General features: G+C 42.7%; 2 protein-coding genes across 5 annotated transcripts in view; one reads left to right on the plus strand and one right to left on the minus strand.

Annotated features, from left to right (window-relative positions):
- Window positions 1–27,526, minus strand: part of SLC4A8 (solute carrier family 4 member 8) — a 114,783-nt gene that overhangs the window by 61,003 nt on the left and 26,254 nt on the right. Inside the window, exons 1-2 of one of the 4 annotated variants that reach the window (XM_042453953.1) lie at window positions 26,223–26,317; window positions 1,676–1,757 (exon numbers count right to left, since the gene is read on the minus strand). Coding sequence is in view for 2 of the 4 variants with exons in the window: in XM_042453952.1 (XP_042309886.1) it covers window positions 1,676–1,757; window positions 10,357–10,380 (106 nt within the window). In the remaining 2 variants the exon portion in view is untranslated. Of the gene's footprint in view, window positions 1–1,675; window positions 1,758–2,962; window positions 2,983–10,356; window positions 10,628–26,222; window positions 26,318–27,526 lie in introns of those variants that run through there. The other 3 variants (XM_042453952.1, XM_042453954.1, XM_042453951.1) reach the window with 3 other exon arrangements.
- Window positions 10,771–27,526, plus strand: part of LOC121923492 (D-beta-hydroxybutyrate dehydrogenase, mitochondrial-like) — a 28,774-nt gene continuing 12,018 nt past the window's right edge. Inside the window, exon 1 of the mRNA XM_042453955.1 lies at window positions 10,771–10,920. The gene's annotated coding sequence lies outside the window, so the exon portion shown is untranslated. The remainder of the gene's footprint in view (window positions 10,921–27,526) is intronic.

The raw sequence follows: 27,526 nt of genomic DNA on the forward strand, positions 1-27,526 counted from the left end.
TCAACCATTTTATAAGGACAGAAGTCCAATTACAGAGTGCTTTGGGATCCCCAACTGAGGGCTTCATAGATTTCATATGCATGGGAGGCACATTAATATCTGTCTCAGGATTTATATTACATATATGAAAGTCACATTTTTATTCCTTGCAGTTTTGAAGGTCTTTGGATAAACCATAGACAGCTGCTCAAGTGAGTCAGGACTAACAGCTGAGCCAGAGAAGCAGCAGCAAGTAATCAGAATAGAGAAGTAGACCACAGGCTGGAGTCACAAGCCAAAGAAGGAATTGAAACCATGGAGCAAATCAGAAACCAGAAATTATGAAAGAATTAGGAATAACAATCCTGAACGCACCCTAGAGCCAGACAGATCCTGTTGCTTGAGCAACTGCTAACTCAGACAAGAAACAGTTTTATAGTCCTTCCTACTGAAGAGGATTCAATGACCAGTGTGACTCAGTGGAGCAAATTCACAACCTAAGTATACACTCATCCCTTCACATTCGCTGGGGTTAGAGGCACAGGACTTCCGTGAATGTGGAACAACTGTAAATAACAAAAAATACTATGCTTTTACCTGAGAGAACATCTCTCTAGGAATTTCTAGATCCTCCAGTGCAACTCTGTGGTCAACATCTGCCAGACACCGACATAGAATTGTGCTGGAGGGGCTACAAATGCCTATTGGAGTGTTCTCTCTAGGAATCTCTAGGTCCTTCAGTGCGACTTTTAGTTAAAGTTGACCATAGAGTTGCGCTGGAGGACCTAGATATTCCTAGAGAGAATACTCCACTAAGCATTTATAGCTCATCCAGCACAATTCTATGGTCAATGTCTAGCAGATGTTGACCACAGAGTTTAGTTAATATGTAACCATAGAGTTGCACTGAAGGTCCTAGATATTCCTAGAGAGAACATATTCATAAAATCCATGAATAATAAAATCTGCAAAAGTCCAAGCCTCAAATGTGAAGGGACAAGTGTACTTTACAGCCTAGAACAGGGTGGCAATCATGAAGAACTCCAGATGTTGTTTGATGGCAACTCTCTGCAGTCCTAGACAGAAGAGCTAGTGGTGATGAATGCTGGGTACTGCAGTACAACAACACCTGTAGAGCCACACATTGCCCACTCTTTGACATGACAGATGCTGCAACCTGCAGTTCCGTGGCTAACTACATAAGGCAGCTTCACACACCTAGATTGAGAGATACATATCAGCTAATGCTGAAGGGAGCTGCAGTTCAACAACAACCAAGAGGCCATCAAATTGCCCACCTCTGCTTTAAAATTACCATGCCAGACAAATTCTACCTCCATTTCTACTTTGTTTCAAATGTGACCAATACCAAAACACCGATCACCATACTCTGAATTGTTGAGCCTGAACTAAAACATCAAAAAGTGGAACCATCATTAAAAATCAGAGAATTTCAAATCCTAAAAGCAGAACTTACATTTTCTGTGCAAATAACTTAGATTTTACTGGATTTTTTTGTTTGTTTTTCTGGCAAACAATATTACAGTAATAAGTTTGATTATGTCACATACAAATTATACAAAAGCATATTTATTTCAGTAACCAAATTGTTAATGACTGGTGACCTGAGACAAAAATGGGGCAAGAGAAAGAGAGAAATGGGATGAGTGGGGACAACAAGAAACAGTAGTGTCACCTTCCAGCTCTTCTGGTTCATAATGAATGTTGACAACATTGCTGGTGCCCCCCCGATCCACAACAGCCTCATCCTCGGGTCTCTGTTAGAAAAATAAATAGGATGCATCACTCAAATGTATTCATGCACAAATCTGTTCATCCCAAAACGAACTGATTAATTATTATTATTATTATTATTATTATTATTATTAGCCCGCCTCTCCCTTTCGGATCGAGGCAGGTTCCAAAATATAAGCAAATAACAATTACATAATACAAAGTGATACAATCACAATCCCCATTCCCAAAAAAAGACAAATTTTTCAGTTTAAAAACAAATTCAGATTAAAATTCCAATTTGAATTAAAAATTATAAAGACAAGCGGAGTAGAGTGACTATAGACAGAGGGGCAGTCTAATTAGTTGTAGGAAACAATGCCAGAAAAGATCCATCTTAACTGCCTTTTTAAAGGCCTCAAGAGTATCAGTCTGACAGATCTCATCCGGCAGGCCATTCCACAGTTTTGGAGCGGCTGATGAGAAGGTCCTCTGGGAAGTTGTAGTCAACCTGGTCTTCTTTGGCTGCAGAAGATTCCTCCCAGTGAACCTAAGAGTACAGGGTAGATTATATGGGAAGAGACTCTCCCAGAAGTACGCTGAACCCAAGCCATGTAGGGCTTTATAGGTAATAGCCAACACTTTTTATCGTGCCCAAAAGCTGATTGGCAGCCAGTGAAGAGCTTTTAGGATAGGTGTTATATGGTCTGACCTAGGCTTCCCAGCAACCAACCTGGCTGCTATATTTTGGACTAATTGAAGCGTCTGAATTTGGCACAAGGGTAGCCCCATGTAGAATGCATTGCAGAAACCAAGACGAGAGGTTACCAGGCATGTACCACCATTTCTAGGTCACCCGGTTCCAGGTAGGGCCACAGCTGGCATATCAGTCAAATCTGATAGCAGGCACTCCTGGCCATCATGTCAATCTGAGATGACAACTGAAGCAGCGAGTCCAGGAGCACCCCCAAGCTGCGAACACAGTCCTTTAGGGGAAGTGTGACCCCGTCCAGGACTGGTTGACATATCTCAAAACCCGGATTTGGGTTCCCTATGGCAAGTACCTCCATCTTACTTGGATTCAATTTGAGTTTGTTTTTCCTCATCCAGTCCATTAGCTACTTAACACATTCATCCAGAGGAGAGATGCCTTCTTTAGTCACTGAAGCAGTCTGAGACATAGAGAAATAGATTTGGATGTCATCAGCATACTGATAACATCCCGCCCCATATCTCCAGATGATCTTACCCAGCAGGTTCATGTAAATATTAAACAGCATTTGGGACAGAATAGCACCCTGAGGGATGCCCGACTTGACCTTCCTCTTGGACGAATAGCTGTCCCCAAGTGACACCATCTGGAATCTGCCTGAGAGATAGGACCGGAACCACTGCAATACAGTGCCCCTGGTCCCCAACTCTCTCAGGCATTCCAGAAGGATACCGTGGTTGATGGTATCGAAAGCCGCTGAGAGGTCCAAGAGCACCAATGGGTGACTGAAAAACATAAGGGTCCAATGTTGAATTTCCTTCTGGGCTTATATAAATTCTGGTATATACAGAGGGCCCTTGGTATCCACTACTAGGGTATGGTTCCAGGACTCCCCATGGATAACAAGCTCCGTGGATGCTCAAGTCCCATTAAACACAATGACACAGTAAAATGGTGTCCTTTATATAAAATGGCAAAATCAAGATTTGTTCTTGGGAATTTATATTTTTAAAACATTTTCAAGCTATGTATGGTGGAATTCGTGGATAAAAATCCATGGCTATGGAGGGACGGCTGTATATGAACCCTTTCTCCCTGTTGAACAATTCACACACAAAAGTGGAACTATGCATGTACAGTAATAACTATATCTTCTCTCACACACCTATATGCACCCACACACTCTCTTACACTCTCACATACATTCAGTCCCTCTGACAGGCACCCTAGACCAGAAATGGGGGAAAATTAGGGTTTATGATGAATCTCCCAGAATTCCTAAATCAGTATGGTTGTGCTTGCTCAAACATTATTGGAGTAGCAGGCAAAAAAATAAATGTATTCCAAATTCTGCTGTGGCTGTCTTTATAATGTTCTGTAATATAGAGAGCATTCTGGGAAAGCTAATACTGTGTGGATTAGCTCCATGATGAAGTTTATTCCAGAAGCACAGATATGTTCTTATTATAGTTAAGGCTTTTGTTTTGTTTTCTTTCCACTGATGATTACTTGGTTGACAGCACAAGAAAACCAGTTTCACCTCCAGAATGGTGGTGCTAGGCTGTTGAGCAAGTTTGAGCTGGTAATGCAATATGAATTTTGTTCATTCCCTCATTTCAATGTTGCCTTTGCAATTTCCCCCAGTATGCAGTTGTTTACTGAAGAGCCTTATGGAAATCAATAGGTAGATTTGAGGATTTCTTTTGTATGAAATGAGATCTGAGTTTCCGAAAAACTAAGTGCCAACTGCTTGGCTTCTCCTCTGTCTTCTATGCTGTCTAAGGCTTACTCCATCCCCATGGGTCATTATTTAAGCCAGAAATATTAAATCAATGTATTTCTATTCTGGGTCAGTTTTGCATGCATTCCTTAAAAATTCATTCTCTCATTTTCCACATTAATATGTCATTATTTTAAATCCACCCAAAATGTAAATATTATTTTGAATGCATTTTCTTTCAAAAAATCATGTTTCTAAATATGCATTACTTAAATGTATATACTATATATACTCAACAATAAATCAACCACATGTATAAATCAAGGGCAAGTTTTGGGGACAAAATTATGAATTTTGATATGACCCATGAATAAGGTAAGAGTGGCATGAATGGATGAAGCAAAGGAAAATAATGTCAAAGAAATTACAAAATTCCAGCAGGTATAAATGTTTGTGCTACACTAAAGGCTGAATGGATGACAGAGGAAAGGAGAGTCAGTGATTCCAGGCCAGATGACAGTCTTGCTTTTCATCTGGGGATGGTTCCTGTTTTATAAGAGTTAAAACACAGTACTTATATTGACTCATGGATAAGTCGAATCATGCTTTTGGGTTCAATTTTTTGACTAAAATTTCTATACTTAAACATGATTATATACAGTATTTCTAAACATTTTTAATCTAAAATAGGAATTTTAGAATACATTTTGGTACATTATGAAAGTGTTTACAGGGCCACAAAAGTTCAGATAAATGCAAAATTCACAAGATTATTAAGATCTGATCTGCACATTAATCTGATAGCTGTCAATCCAATCAGCTCACATCCAAATTCATGAAGACTGAATTCCTCAGACACTGCTAGTCACAATGACTGCAATACATGAAAGGGTTATGTGTTATGTGACAGTGGGGGGAAAGGTGGGGGGAAATTCTGACCGGAGAATAAATGAACTATGCCAGGTCTCTCGAGACTTCATTCTGGAGGATTTGTATACCTCATTTCAACATGCTGAACGTTTTTCAAAACCTCAGATCTTCTCGACAAGTCTCGCAACATGAAAAATTAAGAGAATCGTCTTGTGTTTAAGTCCTAATCTAATTATAACAAAGAATATTGTTCATATGGACCTCCACCTTCTTTCACCTTCTTTCACTAGCTGAACAGTGGACAATCAATGGGTATTACAGTTCAGTAAGGCTGTGGCTGCTCATTTAACAGGTAACACAAATGTATAATCGTGAATCCTATGAATAATCATAATAGCTGCTGACTACACCAAACGTGGCTGCTTCTCTATAGCAAGGGCAGAGAGAGATGACAGAAATCCAGCAACATCTGGGAGGGCTACCAGATGCCTACCCCTGCTCTAAAGCAGGTTTATGTTGTTCTTAGAAGGAAGAGCCATTTCACAAGGGAGTTTATCACACAGGAGGAAGTTATTTTAATTTCGAATGAAAAGAAAGTGGGGCCAGAACACATTTACGTGAATTCGCTAGTTCAGCGAATTTACGTGAATTCGAATTGCATTCAAACTGACTTCCCATTGCCCGAAAATAGCTTGCCATTGCCCAAAATTGCGTGTGATCACCTCTCATGCAATAACGTGAAACCCCATGATTGCGTTCGGACTGACTTCCCATTGCCCGAAATTGCGTGTGGTAGTCTATCACGCAATAACGTTAAACACCATGATTGTGTTCAGATTGCCATTGGATTATACTTCCAATTTCCCTTGTCTGATAACGTCCAAGGTCTCTTCCTAAAAAAAAGGCTGCAGGATGTCCAAACACCACCCATTCCTTTCTCCACTCCCAGTTTTCCACTACCATCTCTCGCACCAGTGCCATGCCAAGATATATGTGTGGCCTGATGTAGAAGTGACCCAAATCCGTGCTTCCAGCTCTATATCAAGGCCAACAATTTAAAATGTTGCCTTCTTCTATTCCAGGGGTAGGGCAACTGTGTCTCAGTGAATGTTTTGGACTGTGACTCCCATGATTGCTCACCACTAGCTGTGCTGCCTAGGGCAGATGGAAGTAGCAAACCAAGTACATCTGGAAGACCACAATTGCCCAGTCCTGTTATGGAGATTCTGTACCAGTTTAAAAGTCAGGGATTTTGAAAAGAATCAAGGGGAATCTAGTTCTCTCCTCCTCCTCATGATGCTATTTGGAGGATACCATTTTACCCAGCTGTATGCCAAGACTACCCCTGTCTCCATACCCTCCAACCATCGTAATTTGACAGGGATAATTCCAAGTAATCCTCTGTTGTCCCACATTATCAAGTGCTTTTTAAATGTTTCTGTTTCTCTCTCCTCCTCTCGTGTCCTGCCTTTGTCCTCAGTTTATTTCAGTTGCTACAAACTGAGTTCAAGCTGCAAATGTGGTTTCCATTCAGTTCAGCAGGAAGAGATTGGAGGGGTGTGTGTGGAATCTTATCTTTCTCAGCAGGTGACAAAATCAAACTGCTGCAGCCTGTCCTTGCTTGTGTGTTCTTCCTCATTAATAACTTTTGCCATCTCAACCTCACACTGATGTTGCCTGGCCACACATGTCCCAGTTTTCATCTGTGAAATGTTGGAGGGTATGTGTCCCTCTAGAGCCAACCATCTGGTGGCAGTGGTTTGAGCACTGAACTATGACTCTGGAGACTAGCCTTCGATTTCCAGTTATGGCCATGAAACCCACTGGGGGACCCTGGGCAAGTCACATGCTCTCAGTCTCCAGACCTCCTCTTAAACAAATCTTGCCAAGGAAACCCCATGAAAGGTTCACCTTAGGGTCACCAGAAGTTGGAAAAAACCTGAAGGCACACATAACAATATGTATCCCTCTCCAAGACTAATTCAAGAATCTTACTCTGAAATGTTTCCAATTTCCACTTCTTTAATCAGAGAGAAATAACAGTCACCTTTCAGAACCACCAAAAGGAATAAGTAAGTCATGCTTCTCAGTACTCACTGCTAACCTTTGATAAGTCTCTGAAATAATGGAGCTTATCACACAGGCCCCTGGAATGAGCCTTCTGCATTACAAAAGGGGCTGGGATGGGGCCAGAACGAGTGGGGGACGCATTTTACCGCACACAAAAGTCCCCATTCCGTTCCGTTCCCTTCCGTTCCCTTCCCCATCCATCCTACAGGAGGCGATTTTTGAGAACTGTTCAGTAACCATTCTCAAAAATTGCCTCCTGTGGGACGGATGGGGAACGGAACGGAAGGGAGTGGAATGGAATGGGGACTTTTGTGTGTGGCAAAATGCGTCCCCCACTCATTCCGCACTCATTCCCACCCCCTTTCATTCCGTTCCCAATCCATCCTGGTGTGATCAACTTCAATGTCATACAATCTGTCACATTTGTCTGTCTGTCTGTTCTACTGTTTCTTTGGTGAAAAGTGGTGATGATGGTACCACAGTGGGGCTATTACAGGGCTTTAGCATGAGGAATTAGAGAAACAGAGATAGCCAAGTTGTAGAGATTGTGTGGCATTATTTCAGAAGTTATGTGTACACCCAGTGGGCTAATAATCATAACGTAGATTTGCAATGGAGGGCAGGAAAGCTTGAAATTCAAAACCTGAATAGATCCTCCAAGTTCCTTCAAGTTCCAAAGAAAATTAAGAACTATCAAAGCTTTGCAGTGAGTACTGTGAAGCATATGCAGCTATTTTTAGCCTTCTTGGTTTCCTGTCATGGAAGCTGGCTAAATCCAGAAAGGGATTATTTCACTGTGATCAAAGAAATGGAAACTGGACACATTTCAGACTAGGTTGATGCTCCTCTTGGCATAACCCAGTAACTTCTCCACCATGCTTCCATTACCACTGTTCACCTCATTTCATCTCTATACTGCAAATGCACAGAAGAGAAGACATTTCACTAAAAACAACCTTCCTTTCCACCCTCCTGCATCAACCTAAAAGGATGATTTCTGCATATTAATTTTGCACAGCTCTGCTGAAACCAGAATTTTCCCTGGGCATGACATATTGCATCACTCACCACCCTGTTACCTATTTTTGTAAGCTGGCCCTGTGTACCCTTTAAGGAGCAGAATTGAGGTGATGTTTATCTTTGAAACAAACAAACTCAAGGCAATTTGCACCAACTCTTTTGGCATGTTTTCACAAGCGACCAGACACTCAAATTCAAATCCCAAAGAAGACAAACTTAGCCAGAGCAGAAGACAATGAGAAATTAGAAAGAGTATTTGTAAGACTGGTAAGTGGGAATGAGCAAAAGAGTAGAGAGGCTTAAAAGGAAGAACAGCAACTTTTTGGAAGATAAAGACAATCAAGGTCTTGAACACAGAGAAGGGGAGGGGAGAAGAGATATATGGTTAAGCAAGCAAAATAAATAAAATGAAAGAATGGAGATGAGAAACAGATATGCCAATTAACAGAACTGTGTGATGATCCAGACAAAATAAGAGGAGGCAACCAGAGTATGAGCAATACTGACAGAAAGAACAGATTAGATTTTAGTACATATTGCATAGAGTCACAGTGGTGTAGTGGTTTAAATGTTGGGCTACAACTCTAAAGGGACTAAATCCTATCCCATCCATGGAAACCCATTAGGTGACCTTGGGCTAATCATAGTCTCTCAGCCTCATTTAATGGAGCAAACATAGGTAAACTAAGGAAAAGATGTTGGACTCTTCCTATGCACAAGGGTGGAACTGCAACCCAAGAAAAGTGAAGCTCCACAGAGGATGAAACAAGTGCTATCCCTTTACCATAAATCCAGACTAATACAATGTGCCACAAGCACAAAATAAGAACTAAAAATACATCAGAGCCAGTAACTCCAGCACATTGTGTCATTCACAGACTACAAATCCAGGAGTTAAGCATTTATAGGACACATAATATTTTTCCCTAGCCTGTACAGTCAGCCCTCTGTATTCATGGATTCTTTATCCACTGATTCAACCATCCATGGTTTGAAAATATTTTTAAAAAGTATAAATTCCAGAAAGCAAACGTTGATTTATCCACTTTATGTAAGGGACATCATTTTACTACACCACTGTATTTAATGGGACTTGAGCATCCATGGGTTTTGGTATCCATGGAGGATCCTGGAACGAAAACCAAATGGATACCAATGGCCCACTATATTTAGGAGAGATTAGAAAAATTACCCATTTTTTCCAGTGGAATACATTAACAAAATTAAATTTTCCAGGTACTTCTATGGTTTTCTATTGACCTAACACAAGGAAAAAAGTCAAATAAATGACAACTCAAATTAATAAGAACTAAAAGTAGGCTGGGCCCACGCAAATCTCCCCTTTCTGAATTCTTCCCTTGCCTGTGCCTTAACAGCTGCCTAACATACTGAAATCAGTAAGTAAAGCTCTGCATAGGATAAAATTAACCATCACTCCCAACTAGCATCTGTAGATAACCTTCTAAAGCAGAGGTGGAATTATGTCTGATGTCTGAAATGTTTTGGACATTTGCATCCTGCCATTTCTCGCTGGATAGTTCCCAGCATTCTGCACCCTTGATTATCTGACTAGGCCTGATGGGAGTTGCAGTCCAACAACATATGAAGAGCTACATAATTCCAATGCCTATGTTAAAAGATTCACGAAGAGAGGCTAGGCTAGGAAGAGAAGCTTCTGTTGTTATAAGCAGAAAATTCTAGACAAGTCACAATATAACCTGCTGGTGACTTTAAATGTAAGATAGAAACCTATATTTTAAAACTATTTTTTTTAGAATTAGATCTTCACTCTCATGGGCTTCTACTGAGGATTAATAAGCATGCCTACTATAGTACAGTCAGTTATCCATACTCATGGATTTTTTATCCATGGATTCAATCATCCATGGTTTGAAAATATTTTTAAAAGATATAAATTCCCAAAAGCAAATCTTGATTTTGCCATTTTATACAAGGGACTTAAATACGCCATTTAATGGGACTTGAGTATCAATGGATTTTGGTATCTATGGGGGTCCTGGAACCAAACGCCAGCAGATACCAAGAGCCCACTGTAACACAAATATCTGTAACTTACAATGGCACATTAATTCTAAAATCACACTAACATTGATTTCATCAGTACTGTGTGTCACTATGGTTATCTAAAATCCATAGTTTTAAATAAATTCAAAATGCCAGTAAAAGCCCTAAGGATTTAACTCTTCCCAGGCCTCCAAAGTGGCTCATCTACACAAACACAATGCTTTACCTGTAGGTGCTTGAAAGATGGCATGGCTGTCTTCAATTGGAGTTCAAGATCAGAAGGAAGAGGGATTAACTTTCATCCAATATGATCAAAAGTCCAGATCTGGGCAAAGTTCTCATCTGGTGTAAGTCAGGACAATCAAAGGGTTTCCTGGACCCCATTCCACATACCCATCTAGCAGAATGGGCAGTGCTCTCCCAAGAAGAAGCCAGTTTTAGATATTACTATTTCTTATACATTTCTTCTACCCAATTTTCTATAAGGAAAATGGGGAGGGGAAAGTCAGTTGAACTAATAAAGATATTCCTTGGGCTAGATTTCCTCACTAATGCCTTCCTTGAGGCTACATGACTATCATTACCATGACGGCATGGAACGTGACCACGTGAAGGTTCCAGATGGACTGGTCAAGACTGTGGCATCCTCCTGTCCCATCGCATTCATTCTTGAAAAGCTGGGAGAGGGGGAAATAAATCTTTTGAGGCTTTAAAGCCCGTGAACCCAACAATATTCTTTGTACCGGAAACTGATGCAGAATGCACAGGATTTCATCATATCCCCCATCTGGTAAGAAGAATGTATATTTTTGTTTTCCCCTATTATATACATTTTCTAATCAGGCTGGGCCTTCCTTTCAATAGGTTAAGCTGGGATATGAGGAGGTCCACCAGCAGAAGCTTCAAATATGGTTTCTTCTGGGAGCTGTAGTGGCTCTTGGTCCAAAACATCTCCCATACAGAGTTACTGGATCAGCAGTACTTCCCTTTCACGACCACATATTTGGTCACTCCCCCTCAAATGTGATGTAAATTATTTTCCTGGTGCCTTTAACCAACAAGCCACTGATCTCTTCCAACTCTATGATTCTATGATCCCAGACACCTAGGATGCATCTGCATTGCAGAAATAATCCAATTTGAGACCAGTTTAATGGCCATGACTACATCCTATGGGATCCTGGGAATTGTAGTTTGTTGTGGCATCAGAGCTCTCTGACAGATAAATGTCTCACAAAACTGCAATTCCCAGAATGTCATAGCATTGAGCCATGGCAGTTAAAGTGGTTTCGAACTAGATTATTTCTGCACTGTGGATGCAGCCCTAGCTTCTCTGGCTTGCTCTTGACAGCTGGTGCCTTGCTTCCTGGTATTTCTCAACCTTCCTATTCCTGAGCTTTTTGCCAGTCTTGTTATACAGTAGGTCCTTGGTATCTGCTTGGTTTAGGTTCCAGGGACCCCCGTCAATACCAATCTGTGGATGCTCAAGTCTCATTAAATACAGTGTCGTAGTAAAATAGTGCCTCTTATATAAAACAGCAAAATCAAGGCTTGCTTTTTGAAATTTATTCATTTATTTATTTTGAACATTTTCAAAATATTTGAATCTGTGGATAAAGAATCTGTGGCTATAGTGGGGTACACACAACCAGAAAGAGACGTGTCCCCGGCGCCTCTCTTTGCTCCGCAGGAGCACCGCAGCAACCAAATTGCACTTCCGGCGCCCCAAAGCGCCAGCAACAGCACGGGGACATCACAGCTGCACCACCCCGTTTGGAGGCAGTGCAGCTGCGACATCACCAATACGCGCCACATCTGGTGGGCGTGCTGCAGCTGTGGTGCCTTTGTCACATGCGAAGGCTGCTGGGCGTGTGGTGCTCCACCCACCAGGCAGCCCTCGCATGTCACAAGGGGAACCGCAAAGGCCCGTCTGTTCTGGGCCAATGAAAGGCCAACTGTATTCTTGTCTCTGTCCCCAAAAGTCACTATGCTTGTTTCACTTTTACTCTTCCTCCTCCTCCTCTCCCTTCTTCTCTTCTTCATTATCATCAACTTTATTTATATCTGTTCTCAGAACTGCAATGCAAGACAGCTTACATCATTGATATGTGCCTTTCTATCTATCCCTATCAACCACAACAGCCCAGGCACTTGGGGGGTATTCTTCTCACCTAGTGAAATGTGTGAAAACATTACTGTTAGCCTTTAAATGACTTTGAAAGTGGCCAAATATGCAAATACATTCTTTGTGAGATCCAAATTGGTGCCCTTTCCTTACTACTTTGTTTCTAATATTTAACCACCAGGTATGGTACTTTCACTGATGAAACTACTAGGTTAAACTACTTTTAATGTAGAATTCGGAGACATACCTAGGTTAGTCTGGAATATCAGTATGCAAAGGGAGCTTGTAGCACTTTGAGGCTAAGTGAGCGAAAATGGAGTGAACTGGTGCATCTAAGGAAGTATATCAAGTCAACGAAATTACATGCTACAACTTATTTCGTGCAGTCTTAAAGGTGCTACAAAATCCCTTCGCATATTACTTTTAATGTAGTTTAATGGTAGCATGAAAACCAGTTTAAACATCATAAACTACTTTTTTGGAAACTTTGCTGTCGCTTCATAACACTTTCATATATTATGAACAAGTACTTATTTCCATAATTATTACACAATACAAATATAAAGTCTACAGGAGCAAACGATTCAGGAGTCTTGCTTGCATTCCTGTAACTAATCATTAAGCATATAATTGTTTCCTCATTATATGGCATTTCTAAGAAGGGTGTCTCATCTCAGAAATATTCTAGCATTCATCTTGGCCCAGGAAAAGAGTAATAGCACTAAATGAGTAGAGAGGGTTTGCTATTATAGCAGGCCTCCATTGATTATTTATATGTGTGTGCTGAGTCCAGAGACCTGTTCAAAATAACAGCAGGGGAAGTCATTTATATTATTGATGGCATTTGTGTTGCGGGGCTCTGATTAGGCTTATTGTGGATTTTGGTAGAACATGTAATCCATATGCTTTAAAACGAGTAAAATATACTATTATTTCTGCCATTTTGGGAGAAAAGTGTCTGCAGATGAGAAAGTGTAAGTGTATGCATGTAGTGAGAGCTAGAGTGGCCTAGTGGTTTGAACGTTGGACTATGACTCTAGAGATAGGGTTTGATTCCTTACTTAAGCATAAAACCCCACTGTGTGACCTTGGACAAGTCACATTCTCTCAGCCTCAGAGGATGGCAATGGAAAAAACCCTCTGAAGAAACTTGCCAAGAAAACCCTGTGATAGGTGTGCCTTAGGGTCACCATAAGCAGGAAAGGAGTCGAAGGTACACAACAACAACAATGAATGTAGCATCTCTAAGAGGCACTAGTGTAATATGCTAAAAGTTCAACAAAAAAGTGGATGCACCAAGGTAGTTATGAGGTCTGTATAGGTTTGCCATAGCGCCAGACCTCAAAACCGGGAAAAACGTAGGACAAAATTTTCAAATGTAGGACACACAAAAAATGTGTCCTACATTTGAAAATTCTGTCCTACATTTTCCTTGGCGATCGCGGCGGGGAGCGGAGGCCAAGCGGCGAGGGAAAGCCTCCACTTAAGGAGGCTTTCCCTCCCCGCCTGGGCCCCGGGCCTCACCGCGATCGGAGGCCAGGATCGGGGCCTCTCCTCGTTCCTGGCCCCCGCGGAGGCCAGGAAGGAGGGGAGCAGGCCGGCAGCGATCGCCACGGCCTCTCCTCGTTCCTGGCCCCGCTGGGACCAGGAAGGAGGGGAGTAGGCCAGCGGCGATCGCCGCGGCCTCTCCTCGTTCCTGGCCCCCACGGAGGCCAGGAAGGAGGGAGGAGGCTGCAGGGAGGCGGGGAGGTTGGCGCGGCTGCGCCCAAGAGGCGCCGCCTCCCTGCAGCCTCATCCGCCTCAGGCCTCGCTGCCCTCCTTTTCCTCCGCGCGACCATGCACGGTGGAGGAGGAGGAGGAGGGCAGCGAGGCCCCAGGGTTGCCACCCCGCTGGCAACGGGCTTTTCCGGTTTTTGGGCTGCACCCCGCGCCGTGACCGGCAGGTGCACCAAACCGGGAACCCAGTTGCAACCGGGTTATGGCACCCTAGGTCTGTATAAGTCGCCATTTACAGACCTGACCTTGCTACTGCACACCCTCCAACATTTCCCTCAGACGAAAAACAGGACACATGTGGCCAAGCCACATCAGAGTATGGTGAAGAGGCAAAAGTTTATTAATGAGGAAGAACAAACAAACGATGATAGACTGCAGAAGTTTGTTTTTTGTTTTGCCTGAGCCTCCTACTGGGAAGGAAGATTTTGCTCCCTCTTCCCCTTTCCCCCCTGCTGAGTTAACTAAGTGCAAACTACTACACATTTTGAACTCAGCACATCCCACGGGTTTGCCTGGTGTGGCCATTGCTGCAGAACAAGTGACTGTCATCGATCACATGGCAGGGCACCAATTCTGACCTGGGAGCAAGTCACTCGTTGAGTTGCGGGCACAGCAGGAGCACCAGGTGGCATCAGAGCAAATGCTAAGGTTCTTCTTTACTCCATTTGAAGAGAGATGTTATCTTAGACGGTTTGCACCAAACCCGGGGATTGCACCTGCATTGTCCAGACTCCCTAACGAGAGGAAAGGGTGAAGAGGTTTTAATTGTCCCATACAGACAGGGTCCGGAGCCTTCCACATCCACAGATGTTGTTCATCCATGGATTCAAGCATCCACAGTTTTAAAATATTTTTAAATATACAAATTCCCCAAAAGCAAAACTGATTTTCCCATTTCCTATAAGGAACACATTTTACTATGGCATTGTGTATAATGGGACTTGAGCATACACAGATTTTGGTATCACAGGGGTCCTGGAACCACACCTCAGCGGATACCAAGGGCCCACTTTATGTACACAATGGAACGTTCTATTCAGGTGGTGACAATTATACAAACATAGTTGAAACTATGTCTAAGTAGTTTACTTTTATTAAATATACTTAAACAACCTTTGCAAGTAGCACCTGTAGTTAAATTGTGCCCATCAATGCATATATTATGTGCTGTATCTTGAGTAGTATACCTGTGTTCTAGCTAACACCTCTTGTTTATTACTGGGGAAAAGGACACTCGACAGAGCATATTATAATGCCTACGTTAAAACTACCTGATGCAAAATTGCTTGGAAAGGAGCCCACTCTAAGAAATTAATGTGCCATGCACAAATGAGCTTTCAGAAGATGAGTCATGATCGTCAAAGGCAAAGTTTTATTATGAACATTACTGAAATGAAATATACCTGCATTAATTGAAGTTTAGGCAGCTTTTTATGAATTATTCGTTGTTAAAATAAGTAGTGTATTAATTTAATTTTTGATAAGGTGAAATACCCTCTAGCTGAAAAACTGGCTGTAAAAATTCTAATGGCAGGAGAGAAATAGCAAATAATAAAAGCAGAAATAGGGAATCCATTTATAGCTCAGATTCCTTATGCAACAGTGGATCAAGGCTCACCATCAATCATAGGACAATTTGGTTTTGTTTGTTTTTAATCAGAAAGAGTTTTAATATAAAGACAGTCATAAAGTAAATTATTCACGTGAGACAGTAGCTAAGTAATGTTGTAAAATCAATTTTTAAATTTTGGTAAGTTATCACTTATACATTGTACATTTTATGGAATTTTGTATGGGCTTTCTGCAGAAGGGAGAAAAAAGACATTAAATAAAAAGTTTATGAAGGGAAAAATGAAAAATTACTGGACAACGAATCATGTTAACACACACACACCAACTTTTATATCAATCTAGAATGCCATTTTTAAAAAAACTATTTTTTTATTTTTGTTGCCTCTTAGATATATGGTATCTGTTAGTATTTATTTGTTCTATATAATATCTCCCCCCCCCCAAAAAAAAGCCTGTGGTGAACATTCCCTTTTAAACAGTGTCCACCTCTATATTTTGAAATGCAATCCTAAAGTGAGCCAGCAGGGCATAGTGCAGGGGTAGGCAACCTTTTTGACCGGGGGTCGGGGTTGCTGTCCCTCAGGCAACTGGGGGGCGAAGCTGGGGGGTGGAGCTTTCGACCCTCCGGGGCGGGGCCACGTGTCAGGGGTGGAGCTTCTACCTCTACCCTGGGCGGGGCCACATGCCCGGGGGTGGAGCTTCCACCCTCCGGCGGGGCTGTGTGCTGGGGGGTGGAGCTTCCACCTCCGGGGCCAGCCTCCCATTTTTGCTGGCCCCTGACGGGCCCAGGCCCTGTCAAGACGCAGCAAAAAAGCTGGGGGGGGCTTGCCAGTGCGGAGGGACCCCCTGGAGGGCCCCAGTGATGGCACCAGGCCTTCCAGAGGCCCCCAGCCGCCATGGGAGCCCGCCTGGAGGGACCCAGAGACGGCAGCGGGCCCCGCAGAGGCACCCTGCCGCCCTGGGAACCCTCCTGAGGGCTGCAGAGACGGCAGCTGGCCCCGCAAGGCCCCCTGCCGCCCTGGGAGCCCGCTGGAGGGTCCCAGAGATGGCAGCGAGCCTCCCAGAGGCCCCCGGCCGCCCTGGGAGCCCTCCTCAGGGCCCCAGAGACGGCAGCGGGCCTGCAGAGTGCCCCCTGCCGCCCTGGGAGCCCTGCAGGGCCCCAGAGACGGCAGCGGGTCCTGCAGAGGCCCCCTGCCGCCCTGGAGCCCTCCTACAGGCCCCAGGGATGGCAGAAGGCCCCGCAGAGGCCCCCTGCCGCCCTGGGAGCCCTCCTGCAGGCCCCAGGGATGGCAGAAGGCCCGCCGAGGCCCCCTGCCGCCCTGGGAGCCCTCCTGCAGGGCCCCAGGGATGGCAGAGGGCCCCGCAGAGGCCCCCTGCCGCCTGGGAGCCCTCCTGGCAGGCCCCAGGGATGGCAGAGGCCCCGCAGAGGCCCCCTGCCGCCCTGGGAGCCCTCCTGCAGGGCCCCAGGATGGCAAAGGGCCGCAGAGGCCCCCTGCCGCCCTGGGAGCCTCCTGCAGGGCCCCAGGGATGGCAGAGGGCCCCGCAGAGGCCCCTGCCGCCCTGGGAGCCCTCCTGCAGGGCCCCAGGACGGCAGCGGGCTCTGCAGGGACCCCTGCCGCCTGGGAGCCCTCCTGGAGGGTCCCAGAGACGGTAGCGGGCCGCCTAAGGCCCGCTGCCGTTGCTGCCGGCCGCCCGGCTGCTGAGCCGTCGCCGCTCTGGCGCCGCCATTTGGGCGGCAAATGGCGGCGCCCATAGCCCCAGAGGCCGCATATGGGCGCGGCCATTTTTCTTCCAAATGGCGGCGAAGTCTCGCGCGACCTTCCCTGAGGTCGCGCGAGACTTTCGCCGCCATTTGCCCCCCAAAATTGCAGCGCCCAGAGCGGCGAAAAGCCGCGATGGGCGGCCGCCGCGGCGCGTCGTGGCGGCAGCGGCGGCAGCAACAAGAGCCGCCGGGGCCGGCGGCCAGGCCTTCACGGGCCGCATCCGGCCCGCGGGCCGGAGGTGTGCCGACCCCTGCAATGTGGTTTGAGTGTTGCATTATGACTCTGGAGACCAGAGTTTGATTCTCAGCCTGACCATAAAACCATGGGTTACCTTGGCCAAGTCCCATGCTCTCAGCCTCAGGGAAAACAAACCTCCTCTGAACAAATCTTGCCAAGAAAACCCCACAGTGTCGCCTTAGGGTCACTGTAAGTCAGAAACTGCTTAAAGACTCACAACAACCACAAGCAAGTCTCTAAAATGTTTACAAGTACTATGCACTGCAATTTAAATACGCCTCTTAAGTAGACACTGCAAAATGCACCATACATTTTGCACAAACAGGAAACATAACAATAAATCAGGATTCCCAGCTTGCCCTCTTTATCCTGTAAATAGCAAGATTCTGGTACCACCTTTGCTCCTCCCATTTTGTGAAATAGCAAAACAAACATGCAAAGACAGAACAAACTAGGATCAAACATCCTTTGAAAACCACCATACCATTTGTTTGCAAAGAGACACAATAAACCAAGAACCTGGCTTAATATCCAAACTTGGAAACAGCACGTTTTAGGACTACAGCTGCCTCTATACTGCAGAAATAATATGATTTGACGCCACTTTAACTGCCATGGCTGATGTTATGGAATGCTGGGAACAGCACACTAGAACTCTGCAAACCAACTACAGCTCCCAGCATTCCATAGCACCGAGCAGGCAGTTAAAGTGGTGTCAAACTGGATTGTTTATCATGTGCGGAAAGCAGCCTAAATTGCTGAAGAATTCTGGATGCAAACATAGTCATTGCTTTGGTTGCCTTTAAGATTTTGTTTTGTGTTGTTTTTGAAGTTTAGAGCCACCGCAGGTTGGAAGAGTGCCAAACATCTTCTAAACAAAACTATATAAAAGCAACAGAAGTAAATAAGTGTTTAAATAGCAAGTATAAATAAACATAATTTACAATGAATGCAACGACTAAGCCCCATCCTCAAAAAAACAGTCAAGAGGTAGAAGCTGAACCTGAAGAATGATGGTCATAATTAATATTAACAACATTTTTAAGCAAGGCATTTCTACTCCCTCAGCCCCAAAATGGGACATTACCTATTGCAGTTTACCAGGGCAAGATCGCAATATAAGGAAATAAGAATTGCCACTGGTAAGTAATACCTGACTGGAGCATAATAATACACATTATTTGGCTGTAATAATAAAAATACTTGCCTCAGAAAAAATCCACCACCACAGTGGAGCATACTTTCGAGCAAACTGGCATTTGGTTATGCTGTTAGTTCGTGGTTTGTTTCACCCCATGCCACCCCTTCTAAACCGTATGACTGACCTGTGGAGGTTGTTTTCCCTAAACAAAGCAGCTTTCATAACAATGACACCAGTTAACTGGCAAGCTTTTATATGGAATAAAATTGCTGGTGTAATATGACATCCAAAATAAAGATGACATCAATAGCTAATCAGTTAAATTAGGTGGTGACTTTCCACTACAACTCCACATCCCTTTTCTATTGTTAACATGAGAGGGAACCTGAAAAAGCAAACATTTGGAGAAAGATTACACTCAATACAAAGGAAAAGGAAAAATTAGTTTGCCTCTGGCAATCCTGTGAGCCTATCCTGCTGAACATTTACATGTTCAGAAAATGCACACAAGACACATTAGAAGAGCAGTGGTTAACTGTGGTTTTCTGAATGTTGTTGGACTGCAACTTCCAGCAGCCCTCGCAAGCATAGCTAATGATGAAGAAGTCTCAGCCTATAACATCTGGAGGATAGCACTTTCCCCCCCTCGATTGGAGAAGGGAGACTTCCACATCTGAACACTCCTTCCCATAAGCAGCCTTTCTGAACATACTGTATACAGGGGTTCCCAACTTTGGTCCTCCAGATATTTTGGACTTCAGCTCCAGGATTCCTCACTGTTGGCCAAACTGACTAGCGGTTCGGGTAATGAAGTCCAAACACCTGGAAGATCAAATTTAGGACACACAAGCCTTCTCCAACCAGTAGTTTTTTTTGTTTTGTTTTGTTTTTTGTTTAATACAGAGAAACAGTTACGGTGAGAATTCACATGCATTCAGAAACATGTACTTCTGAGAAGGGATTAGCATATAATATTTCTAAAGATGTGGGGGGAGTTTCGGCTGTGAGTCAGTGTATCTACCACAAATTTAAGATTGAGAAATAATATGCAAAGAATGAGAAATAATAAGCTGTTGGTGTCACTAGATGGCACAGCTACATTTTATGTAGGAAATTGCTATTTAGAGGCCATAGACAACGTAAACTAAAAACATCTGTGACATTTTTTTGAATTCCACATTAGTCAGAAGAAATGCACTATGCAGCATAATCCTAAGCATTAGAAATATGCACTATTACATTCTGGGAAACATATTGTACGTCCAAAGAAGTGAATAGATTGGCAGTCGTTACTTCCAGGCTCTTCAGCCCAAGTGAGTGCAAGTACATCTACACCTTAACTACTAAATACCTTTTGTATGTTTGGAACACAGTGTTGTTTTCCTCAAGTCAGTGTTAATGCGTCCTTTGACGGGAACCATTTGAAGCATACACACTGGATTCACAATAATTAAAAGATATTTGGTTTGCAAGTGAAAAGGGTGTTCTACATTATCAGAAATCATAAATTCCAAAGGGTCTAAAGTGAGGAAGAAGAATATACAGTATCGAAATAAAAAACACAGGAAATCAACATCTTTATAATTAGGAAATCTGAAAACCTGTCATTGAAACACGTGTGTTATTTATTATTATTTATGGTTATACAGTAAATGTGATGTGTTTGCTGTTAACTGCCCTCGAGTCAACCCAAATCATGTTAATCCTGTGGATGAGGCATCTCCAAGCCCCTCTGTGTTCAACTGGCTCTGCTCAGGTCCTGCAAATTCATGCCCATCGCCTCCCTAATTGAGTTTATTTATCTGGCATGTTGTCTTCCTCTCTTTCTGCTGCCTTCTACCGTCCCTAGCATTGTTGTATTTTCCAGTGAGTGCAGTGCCTTCTCATAGTGTGGCCAAGGTATGACAGTTCAGTTTTTGTCATCTTGGCTTCCAGGAAAGTTCAGGCTTGTTTGTCTTTTTGGGCTTCCATGGTATCCCCAGCACTCTTCTCCCACCACAGATTTTCTTCCTGTCAGCTTTCTTCACTGTCCAGTTTCTCACATCTGTACATGGGTGTGGGAATACAATGGAGGGCAATTCTAACTTTAGTGTTCACTTGTATATCTTTATACTTTAGGATCTTGTCTAGTTCTTTCATGGCACCCATGAAATAATGGAAATTAGACTTGTCATATGTGTGAGAAGACAGGGCGTTAATAATTGTGGTGTGAGAATTTAAGCAGATACAGCTTGCAGGACTTCAACCTATCTAATTTCCTCTTCTGCACAACTATTAAATCACAGAAGCATAAGTTGGAAAGGATCCTGGGCTATCAGATCCAACATCTGCTCAGTGCAGGATCTCCAACAAAAGCAATCCTCAGCAGGTAGCTATGTGACCTCTTTTTGATGACACCAGAGCAAGATCCCCAACCTCCTACACATTGGTTTCACTGTCAAACAGCTCTACTATCAAAGAATTTCCTTTTAATGTTCAATCTAATGTTCATCTCATCTACCTCTCTTGTAACTTCAGGACATTCAGGGTGCATGATGTCACCCCTCAGTCAAGCTGAATACCCAGCTACTTCAAACTCTTCTGGAAACCATGTCCTATGAAGGAAACGAAGTAGGGAGCCGGGGATGTTTAGCCTGGAGAAAAGAAGATTAAGAGGTGATATGATAGCCCTGTTTAAATATTTGAAGGGGTGTCATATTGAGGAGGGAACAAGCTTGTTTTCTGCTGCTCCAGAAAACAGGACCAGGAACAATGGATCCAAGCTGCCGGAAAAGAGATTCCACCTCAACATTAGGAGGAACTTCCTGACAGTAAGGATTGTTCGACAGTGGAATAAACTCCCTCGGAGTGTAGTGGAGTCTCTTTCTTTGGAGTTCTTTAAGCAGAGGATGGATGGCCATCGGTTGAGGATGCTTTGATTTGGATTTCCTGCATGGCAGGAGGTTGGGCTCGATGGCCCTTGTGGTCTCTTCCTACTCTACGATTTTATGATTCTATGATTATCATATATTTTGTTCACCATATCTCTTATCAACCTCATTGCCCTTCCCTTAATTTGATCCAATCTGTCTATATCCTTTTTTAAAATGTGGTGCCCAGAAGTGAAAGCAGTGCTCCAGAGGAAGCCAGACCAGTGCAGAATGAGACTATTATTCCTCTCAGTTTGCAGAGAAGTGGAGAGGTCTTGGAGATGTCTCATTTGCAGGGTCGCCATGACGAGACTGACTTGAGGGCAGTTAACAATAACAACAAATAGCATTTGCATACTTTACTGCAGCATCACACTGCTGGCTCATGTTCAATTTATGATCAACAATAATCCCAAGGCTCCTTTCATATGTAGTACTGCTTTCATATGTAGTACTGCTAAGCCAAGTGTCCCTATCCTATACCTGTGCATTTGGTTTTGTGGCCTAAATATAGAATTTTCATTTGTCTCTGTTAAATTTAATCTTATTAAATTCAGCCCAATTTTCTAGTTTATCAAGGTCCTTTTGAATTTTGTTCCTATCTTCCAATGTGTTAACTACCCTTCCCAGTTTTGTATCATCAACAAATATGATTATTCCCTCCATCCATCACCTAAATCGCTGAAAAAAATATTGAAGAGTGTGGTACTCCACTTGAGACCTCCTTCCAATTTGAAGCACAGCCATTGATGACAACTCTTTCAATATGTTTTCCCAGCCAATTATGGATCCACCTGACCACATTTAAGCAGTTTGCTAAGCAAAATATTATTGGAGACTTTATGAAATGCTTTGCTGAAATCCAGATAAATGACATCCATAGCATTCCCACCATAAACTAAACGAGTGACCTGATCAAAAAAAGGATATAAGGTTAATTTGGCATGATTTGTTCTTGATAAACCCATGATGGATCCTACTAATCACTACATTGTTATTAAGATACTTGCATAAAGACTCTTGTATATTCTGTTCTAATACTTTCCTGGTATTGAGGTCAAGCTGACTGTCCTGTAGTTTCTTGGATCATCTTTTTTTGAAGAGAGTGACAATGTTTGATAGTCTCCAATCCTCTAGCACCTTATTCATTCTCCAAGATTTCTCCAAAATGAGGGGAAGTGGTACTGCAAATATGTCAGCATGTTTTGTCAGTATTCTCAGATATAGTTCATCTGGTCCTATAGACCTGAACTCATTTAGGTTAACCAGCAGCAGTAAACGTACAGCAACACTGTCCTCTTATACTTATGGTCACCCTAAAAGAAATGACTTTGATTTTGAACTATATAATTAGTTGAAATAATTAATCAACCAGTTATGGAAGCTTTGAAAAGGTCCTCATATCTTTTTAATGTGTCCACCCAAGAATTACAACTTTGAAAGCATGTACTGATCTAAGCATCATCATTTACAACAGCAATTACTGCAGAATGAAGAATAGATAAAACCAGTTTTAGAAAGTAAAAGCTTTGGAAAAGAGAAAGCAATAGAGGAATTCACTGGGATTTCTTTTAAATTAGGGAGCCTTTAAAATAAAGTCTTGACAAAAGGACGGTAGTTATTTTTTTTAAAAAAATCCTGGCTTGTATTGGGTTTTGTTATTGCACATCACTTTGGATACCTTGAAAAAATGATGATGTATTATAAATAAGTAAACAAGGGCAGCTAGACATGATATAGGTGCCTTGAGGACAATCTTATACCTACTTATCTGAGAAAAAGCCCAACTGAATTCATTGAGACTAATAGCTGAGAAGAGATGCATAGAATTGCACAGTTAAGCTGCAAGATAATAAACCTCAATAAACACAGCTAGTCAATATGCACAGAACAGCGCTGTTAATTCTGGTAACTCTAATCTGGAGAAGCAGCTAAAGTCAAGAGCACACTATTGTACATTAAATTAAACAGTTACAAGAAAGTTTTCAGAAATTTTATTTTCTCATTGGTTATCAGAAATGGGAGGTCTAAAGCTAAAATAAAAATTCAGCTTTTGGCTTTAATAGATGAGTATGAGGGAGCTAGAGTAGTGTAGTACTTGGACTGTTGGAGGACTGGGACTCTGGAGACCAGGGTTTGAATCCCGTCTCAACCATAGTTGACCTTGGCCAAGTTACACTCTCTCAACCTCTGAGGAAGACCAATAAAATCCCTTGATAGGGTCATCTTAGGGTTGCCATAAGTTGGAAGCCACTTTAAGGCACCGTATGACATGTGTACAAACTGCAGTAATGTACAGTGGGTAGTATCCGCTGGAGTTTGATTCCAGGATCCCCCGTGGATAACAGAATCCATGGATGCTCAAGTCCCATTAAATACAATGAAATAGCAAAATGGTGCCCCTTATATAAAATGGAAAATCAAGGCTTGCTGTTTGGAATTTACACTTGTTTTTAATATTTTCAAGCCGTGGATGCTTGAACCTGTGGATAAAAAAGTGAGGGCTGACTGTATAATAGTTGAACTGGTATATAAAGGATATGACTGAATGACTGAAAATGATTGAATTGGCAGATAAAATGTAGACAGCAAATCCCACTTTGCATGGAATGCCACATGAATATCTCTTCCTTGAGATGACTCACACAGAGCTATCACTGTGCAAGGTGGATTTGATGTATAATGGTATCTTAGTCATCAGTGTGGAAAAACTAAAGCACAGCCCACGCCATTCCACCACAATTAAATGGATGCCATCTCAGCCTAGACCTTCCTCCAGCAATACAGTGACTTTCCCATGGGGTCACTTTTGCATTGAAGGGGGAGGAGGTGAGGTGCTGGCTTGCTTATTCTTTCTTTTGTATGGCCACAGACACGCTTTGGAGAGTCATGAAGGCATTCATTTCACACAGAAAAAAGGCTCTATGTATGTTTGAGGGCATCTGGTCCCTGAAACTTTTTCTTTTGGGGTGGAAAAATCACTCTCCCAGGACAGGAAGAACTCTGCATGTCCCTCATATCAATCTGCCAACAGCACAATGTTGTTGTTGTTTTAAAAACAAAAGGCACAGGGAGCAAGGCCAGTATTATTATTATTATTATTATTATTATTATTATTATTATTACATTTATTTATAGAGAACCGTACATTTACACAGCGCTTTACAAAACAACAATAAAAAACAGATAAAAGCCTGCCTACGGAGTACAATCTAACCAACAACGAAGATATATTGAATTAACAAAATGGTATTATACTAAAAATATTCTTGCCGTTGTGTGCCTTCAAGTCATCTCCAACTTATAGTGACCCTAAGGCAAACCTATCATGGGTTTTTCTTGGCAGATTTGTTCAGAGGAGGTTTGCCATTGCCTTCCCCTGAGGCTGAGAGAGTGTGGCTTACTCAGCTGGGAATCAAACCTTGGCCTGCAGAGTCCTAGTCCAAGGCTCAAACTACTTTGTTATGCTGGCTCTTATCATTAGGCAAAGGCACCAGTCTTACCATTAGGCAAAGTGAATTGACCAGTTCAGGCAGGAGAAGGGCCTGTCTCTTCATGAGGGGCACCTTGGTTTTCATTTGCACTTGCTGGAAACCTCCAGGGTGAGGGGGTTTCCCAGCAGACAATGGATCATTAATGAAATAGACACCCTGAGGCCTTGCCATTCCACAACAGAACAATACACAGATTAACATGTAAATCGCTTCCTCTCAACCAACAGTATATATACCCCACTCTCTTCCATGCAAGCATTCTCTGAAGATGCCACCCACAGCTGCTGGAGAAACGTCAGGAATAAATTATTCCAGAACACGGCCTCATAGCCCGAAAAACCCACAAAAAAAAACTGTGGGATGTGAATTCATGCACAAGCAGGGTGGGTACGGGAGTGTGTGAAATTTGTTGTTGTGGTTCACTGCCATCAACCAGTCATCCTCTCATCAACAGCCCAGCTCAAGTCATGCAGACTCAGGACCATGGCTTCCTTGATTGAGCCTACCCATCTGCAATGCAGTCTTCCTCTTTTCCTACTGCCTTCCCTCTTACCATTGTCTTTCCTCTTCTTGTGATGTGTCCACAAAGTAAAACAGTCTTGGCTTTGTCTAAAAAAATATTAGCATGCAGTGTTTCTATCCCACCAGCACCTTGTTCCTTGGGGGAACAAGCCTGGTATATAAAAAGCAAGAGCTAGTATGTCTTTGTGTGTGTGTTGTGTGCCTTCGTGTTGTTTCCAACTTATGGTGACCCTCAGGCAAACCAACCATGGGGTTTTCTTGGCAAGATTTGTTCAGAGGCAGTTTGCCATTGGCATCCCCTGAGGCTGAGAGTGTGACTTGCCCAAAGTCACCAAGTGGCTTTCTGTGGCAGAGCTGGGAACAAAACCCTGGTTTCCAGAGTCATAGTACAATGCACAAACCACTAGCAAATAGCAAAAGGGTAGAGGCAAAAAGAAACGGCTAAATTAATACACATTCTAATGTAATGTAATGTAAATTTCAGAAAAATAAAAATAAATGAGGCTAATAAGGTGGAGTATGAAAATTATTGGCTTCATAAGTGTGGCATTACCTTTTAACTACATGCCTTGGCTGTGCAAATGAGGCTCAGAGGTAGCCATAGGCCTCAGTCCCTGATAATTATTAGCTAAGGGTGAAGTAAGCGATGCATTTGGTAAGTCTGGAAAAGGTGGGCTAGCACTGCTGCCACCACTCTCCTTCCCTGTCTTCGCCTAGTATTCCTCCAGACTTCTCTGCTTCCCTCTTCTGCACTGCAGAAATAATGCAATTTGACACCACTTTAACTGCCATGGCTCCACCTTACAGATTCCTGGGATATGTAGTTTGTGATGCCAGAGCTCTCTGAGAGAGAAGGCTGAATATCTCACCACAAACTATAAATCCCGCCATTCCATAACACTGAGACATGGTAGCCAAAGCAGTGTCAAACTGCCTTATTTCGCCGGCAAGCAAACTCCTTTTTATTTAGGCATGTAACAATCGCGACAGGGTGGTTTTATAGGGGGATGGGGGCAGGGTGTTTTAGTTATGTCTTTGATTTTTTTATATATCTATTACTGTCAATTTTATATTGTCTTCATTAGATGAATGTAACTGTTTTTATTTTTTATTTTAACTGTAAAGTTTTTTTAAAATGTTTTTATTTTGTGAGCTGCCTTGGGTCTCCTTTTTGGGGAGAAAGGTGGAATAAAAATGAAATAAATAAATAGATGAATAATTTCTGCAGCACAGATTAGACCAGTTTCTTCAGATGCTTTCTGATTTCTGGACCTTCTCTCAATCCCCGTCAGGGATTGCACATATTACTCTTGCTATCTCTGTCCCTCACTCCAGCAATATTCAGATAGGATATCTACTTGTTTCTGTGTGTAGTGTGGTAGGATGTGTGGGTAGACCTGATGAAACTGTATTTTAGGCTGCAGATCACAGACTTGAACATATGGCCATTTGAATCTACATCTATGGGTACCCAAGTCACTAATGTTTTCGATTTTAGCTTGTCAATCTTTGTCTCATCCACAGGGACAAATTAACAAGAGAGCCACCAAGATGGTAGATCAGACTAACAAACCCAAAATGAGCTGCATTCAAACTTCTAGAATATTCCATTTTACTTAACTGTATGAGAAAGAAGAAGCTCATAAAAGGCCTCTCCGCTCATTTTAGTATGATCATGTAGCACAGTAGTAACTGCAGTGTTGGTAATGGTATCTCATTTCCTTTCAGACAGAACTATAACCATCCTACTGACTGCTTCTTTTTATACTATTGAGTCTATCCTAACCCAGTACTTCAGGCACTGCATATTTGAGTACTGTACAGTACAAGTATATATTTCCTACTGTGCTGAAACAA

This window comes from Sceloporus undulatus, chromosome 2, assembly GCF_019175285.1.
Source record: "Sceloporus undulatus isolate JIND9_A2432 ecotype Alabama chromosome 2, SceUnd_v1.1, whole genome shotgun sequence".
NCBI lineage: Eukaryota > Metazoa > Chordata > Lepidosauria > Squamata > Phrynosomatidae > Sceloporus > Sceloporus undulatus.